Below are 5,384 nucleotides of genomic sequence, written 5' to 3' on the forward strand. Positions count from 1 at the left end.
TGATCTCTCAGAAACATAGTTGTTGTAGCTTCTTGTTGTTCAAGGTTGTGTCTTTTTACGTCTTCTGCCTGGGGAGAAAACTTCATCACAAACGTGTAACTGCAGAGCTATATGCTGACTCAATGTTCCTTATTACGCAGGTCCTCCATGAATACTGCAAAACAATTGACTGTCCATTGTGACATGTCATTATAAACTTCATTTAAAGCAGGAGTCTGGCGATTAATGCAATGTGCTGCACACAGTGCCTTTTTTTTTTGATCAAGTTGTTTTTATGCTTGTTCAATTGTATTTGTCCATATTAGTATGTCCTGTAAGTATGTTTGGGAGAGAAAAAGCAGATTATAAATGGATGCTTTTACATCTCTGTGTTCATGTCTGTTTTTTGTTTTTGTTTTTTTTTTTCATTTTTGAATCACTTTCAGCCTGTTGAGATTTCTTTGCACCTGGTTACTTTGTAAAAACATGAACTTCAGGTTAAATCCATCTTAAGACTTAATTTCAATAATGTGACCAAAGATTAAACCACAGGTTGTAAACAGTGATGTTTGAATGGTTTTCTATAGAGTTACAGCACAGAAGGTGTTTGGTGGTGCAATTTTGAGTAGAGTCACACAGAAATTCCCCAAAAATCCTAAAAAGTTAAATTGCAAATTCCATTCATAGTATTACTGAACAGTTTTGCCAAACATTTTTAAACTAATTCCTCCATTTGGCACCTATATCTACTGTCCTTTGTGCAAAATGCAGTATATTGAACTCCCCCTAGTCTCAAATCGATGCACCCATTCAGGGTTAGTCACCTGCTGACTGATGTTTTTTGGTGCTGACTGAGAGAACTGTTCATTCTCTCTTTAGTTGGACTGTTCACATAACAGGGCTCTTTCTGTTGATTTAGTAGGTACAAGTGGAATGGCTTTGTCTGCTGTGCGTTGGTTGTTTTGCTCTTTCTGCCTCTCAGCTTTGTGTAGACAAAATAAATTCGAATTACCCAGACAAGACAAAAGCCGCAGCGCGTTTAAGTGTTCAAACACATAGAGCTCAATTTGTCATGTCTGGTCTGTGTGCATTTGGTTTGTAAAGGATCATTTTCATTGGTTGTTCTTTTAATCTTACATCAAACACTGGTGGTAGGATGCAGCACACAGTAAGACATTACTGAAATGTTTTATTCAGTGCAGAATGAACCACTAAACACACTATTAACACCAACAAATAATTTACAAAGAACCAAAAACACCTTTTGTACAACCTCCTCCTCCAACACTTCAACTTCTTTTCGCTGTTCGTGTTATCACGTCTGTAATATCACTGTCATTAGATGAAGGCCATCATACAAAGATTTCCCCTGACACACAGGCTAAAAAACTGGCAGATAATTTGTAATGTGTGTACAGTATTCTCACCTCCAAAACTGATCTTTTTCATTGGTTGCAGCAGCTGAAATAAAATAACTATGATCCTTAAAGTCACATTAGTTAAGAAAACAGGAATTTCATATTTTGTAGTTTAACACAATTGTCTGTTAACAACTAGAAAATACCGATGAAATGCATTTTTTTTAAATTTGAGAGATCGATATAATGAAATCTTAAACTAGCTCTGTCATCCATTCCCATTTAAAATCCTGAACATTAATATAAATAACTGCTAATCTGCCCTTATAATTTATCCACAAATATTGTATAATTCACAGTTTTGTTCGGACACAAAAAATGTCATGGTTCTTGCTAAGAGTACAAAGGCAAAGGCTCTGATGTAAAAGGCAGCACAGACACACTTCAGTTATGCTTCACTACATGTTGCAGGTAAAGGCAGCAGGAACTTGAGCTCTTTTCAACCATGATAATCATAATGAATCTGTAACAATCTTTGTACTGTGTGATTGACCATATTGTATTTTACACTGCAAAATTAGGTTCCTGTCTTGGGCAAGAGGCAGTAACATCCATCATTTTCATACAGGCATCAGAGTCTTTCATTCAGGTAGTGGACCTTAGTTCACAATCATTTATGAACTGGCTCATTTCAATAAGTGGCAGATTTATTAGCTGATCAGTTGAAAGTGTCTTTAGTGCATATTTGTTTTTACTTTTACCTATGTCATCTTTAAAATTTGTAGGTCTGAGGTTCACACTCTAACAGCTGACCTCATAACCATCGGTGTCTGGCTTGTTGGTAATCTCTGGACATGACTGGCACGCAGGGCAGGCAGGGAGCTCGGGACAGGACGGGCAGGTTGGGCATTTTGGTTGTTTGAAGCTAAACAGCAGGGCACCTCCTCCCAGCACCTGCAAACATGAACCCAGCCACCCAAAGTAGAGGGAGCCAGCTGCACGCAGGCTGAGGTGGGGGAACCTAGGGTTAGTGATCCCGTGACTTGGTTCTGGCATCCCCAGTCTTCCAAGGTTGTGGGTGTACACCCCTAATGCAGTTAGGCTCAGCAGCCCAGCCATCACCACCAGGACTCCTCCAGTAGCTGCTACACCTCTCAGAGGCAGATCTGTCCAGCACCGGACCCCAATACAAGCCAGAACAATACCAGCGCCACACAGGAACAAGGAGGTCAAAACCAAACCTTGAACGAGGCGAACCCGAGGGTCTCTCTGATATGGACCTGCTACAGGCCAGCACTGTTTCAGCTCTGAGTGCTCCACCTGCAAGCAGCTCTCCCAAAGTCCATCAGTGCGCAGCAGGAGCAGAGCCTCCACTGACCCAGTCCGGACCCCCATCCCTTGGCCTCTGACCCCGGATCGAAGGAGTGACCCGAGCCCCGTCATGCCTAGACGTGCCTGTCCCTCTCTCCACTGAGGGGTGATGGCGGCAGTGAAGACGAGGACCAATCCCAAAGGGGCAAAGACAATCCCCATGACCATGGAGGCTGGAGTTTGCATCATAAATGGTCCAATGTCTAGGAAGATTCTCGAGTCATATAACTAATTTCTTTTCTGTAAGAATAAAACAATCCATGTGCTTTTCAGTGCGAAGATTTTCCACCACAACAATTAAAATGTCTCTTTCTCCTCCAGCTTGTTGTTATCAAATGTCAGTGTCATGGGACATTTCAGAAGAGAGTGGAGCTTTCCTGGAGAAAATACGACACACACAACGCAGTTATGATGATGCAGAGGGTAAGATATTGTCTTTTGTTTCTCACACTGAAGAAAAATCAAGTCACGCTTCACAAATGTTTCCTGTCCTGATTTAATTATGTCCCCAAGGAAAGATCAAACATTAAAATATTTCCTTCAGAAAAATGTGTAAATCCATTATTATCAAAATCAAAATTTAATACAATAAAAATTGTTATAAAAAGAAGCTGATCCATTACCTTTTCAGTGACACCCTCCTCTCTTTTAGCTGCAGACTCTTCATTCTGAGCGAAACAGAAAGAATCAGTGAGAGTGAGGAGATGCACGTCAAGGCATAGCGATGCAAAGAAAGGGAGATAGAGATAGAGACGTGAGAAACAACAGAGGTGTGAAGCGCAGCAATGAGACAAGCGCCCGAGCAGCTGCAGAAAGCAGAAGGAGGCTTGGCTTCACTGCTCTATCGCTGGACAGGAAAAGGCTGAATGGTTGATGCTTGTTTCTGTTGCTAGGATACAATAACCTGGACAGTCTCAATGTGACAGGGCGCATGTGGCTTCATTTATCACAAGACATAGACCTGATTGCTTTGAGTACACAAACATTGGCATAGTTGAGTTCAGCTGTGTACATTGTGTGTGTGTTTATACACGGTGTGTGTGTGTGTGCGTGCGTGCGTGCGTGTGTGTGTTTGTGTACTTGTACTTCTGTTTTTGTGAGGACCATTTTGAGCATAATACAAGGGGGAGGTTTGGGAAATGAATGTAAATCAATGTAAAGTCCCCATAAGATATAAAAACAAGTCTGTGTGCATGTGTGGTGCTGTTTTCTCAAAGTCTGACGACTAACGACCAGTGCCCTTGGAAGAATTCAGCCAGTAATTATGTCGGGCCAGTGTCTGAATGCAGAGTGAGTCCAGCTACGACTTCTCATCATTCGCAGGAGGGAAGAAAGGATGACCTCAGGGACGGGAACAAGACAACTCACACGTGTGTGTGATTCATGACACATAAGCACAAGCACCTGAGAGATACTGCACATAGTCGGAGTTTCCTGTGCTTTGAATAGTTTTATGCCAACCACCTTTTACGCACGGATGGTGACAAGGTTTTCAAACCGCTGCGTTGTAATGGCTAGAATTGTTTACACTGTGCGATCAAACACAAAACATTTTGTGAACTGTAGCAGGTTCAGCACTGTAAAATTAGTCATCTTGATTGACTGTGAAAGTCACAGTGCAACATAAAGTATTATTTCTAATGTTTCAGCCAATGTGATTCATAATTAATGGCACAAGATTTCTTCTGAAACAAGGGCTGATGACATTAAGGTTGAAAAGTTACTTGGTCGCTAATCCTCAATTACAAGCAGGTAAAAGCCCCAAAACTGACTAGAATAAACTGGGACACAAATACTGAAATATAATAAAATACCAGATTAGACAAGACTACAATTCAATAAAATATGTGTTTACATGGTAAGAATATTTTTCTGGATATAGAAAAACAAAAAATAGATTGGATCATTTTAATTAACATGTATCTGCTATCAACTGTCACCTGTGTCTAAGATTATATGCCAACACTGGGGCAGCATTTCCAGTTCTGCTACTAGAATATTTTAACTTTATTGACGTAATTGGAAAAAGGGAAAATGGCAGACAAAAGGATACCAGACCTGACGCAGCCCTCAAGATTTGATAACTTCTCTGGGTCAAGAGTTAAAAACATGGGTTTGACATTTGGCTGCATCAGGTCTCACCTAAAAAATATTTGGTATGCTTTTTATGTATGGTTATGTTACAGTAAAATGTTACAGTAAAACATCTCTTGTTTTTAAATCAAGTAAAATTTTTATTTTTTAAGTTTGGACTACACCTAAAGCTGTACGAAGCGGAAGAAATCTAGAAAGAGTCACTAAGATCATACAATAAGTGGTACCTGCCAAGTCCTCCTATTATTGTCTGGTGCTGCTATGACTTGAATGCAGCGACTTCACGAGATGCTTGATTTGTTTTCATGCAGAAGCAGTAAAAAGAAAGGTGTGGAAACATCTGCAGAGAAACACAACATTGAAAAGGCTTGTCATGGATTAGAAATAACGAACATGCTGCAGGTTATTAATAGCCCTGACACTTTCTCTCACACAGGCATATTTTGAGCAAACACATGCACACACACATACACATAGTCCTATGTAGACACAGTCACTTACCATTCAGGAGGGGTTGTGCGTATCTCACTGCAGATCTCTGGCTGCCTCCCTGCTCTCTTCTGAATCGCTAACATGTTTTTC

The 5,384-nt window shown here is 40.6% G+C and overlaps 1 protein-coding gene across 2 annotated transcripts; it reads right to left on the reverse strand.

The window, feature by feature from the left end:
• Positions 1–1,356: 1,356 nt before the first annotated feature.
• On the reverse strand, positions 1,357–5,384 carry cldn23l (claudin 23-like). 2 transcript variants are annotated; one of them, XM_026304893.2, is made up of 3 exons: positions 5,304–5,384; positions 3,332–3,376; positions 1,357–3,085 (listed from the first exon to the last, which is right to left on the reverse strand). In XM_026304893.2, the coding sequence occupies exon 3, from the start codon at positions 2,895–2,897 to the stop codon at positions 2,139–2,141; it is 759 nt and encodes a 252-aa protein (XP_026160678.1). In that variant the 5' UTR covers positions 2,898–3,085; positions 3,332–3,376; positions 5,304–5,384; the 3' UTR covers positions 1,357–2,138. The 2 variants fall into 2 exon arrangements, with proteins under 2 accessions (XP_026160678.1, XP_026160669.1); XM_026304884.2 differs by lacking the exon at positions 5,304–5,384 and adding an exon at positions 5,030–5,142.

The sequence above is a fragment of the Mastacembelus armatus genome, chromosome 22 (assembly GCF_900324485.2).
Source record: "Mastacembelus armatus chromosome 22, fMasArm1.2, whole genome shotgun sequence".
Classification (NCBI taxonomy): Eukaryota; Metazoa; Chordata; class Actinopteri; order Synbranchiformes; family Mastacembelidae; genus Mastacembelus; species Mastacembelus armatus.

Coding starts and splice junctions, on each gene's coding strand:
- cldn23l (XM_026304893.2), bottom strand. CDS start 2,897: ATGATGCAAACTCCAGCCTCCATGGTCATGGGGATTGTCTTTGCCCCT.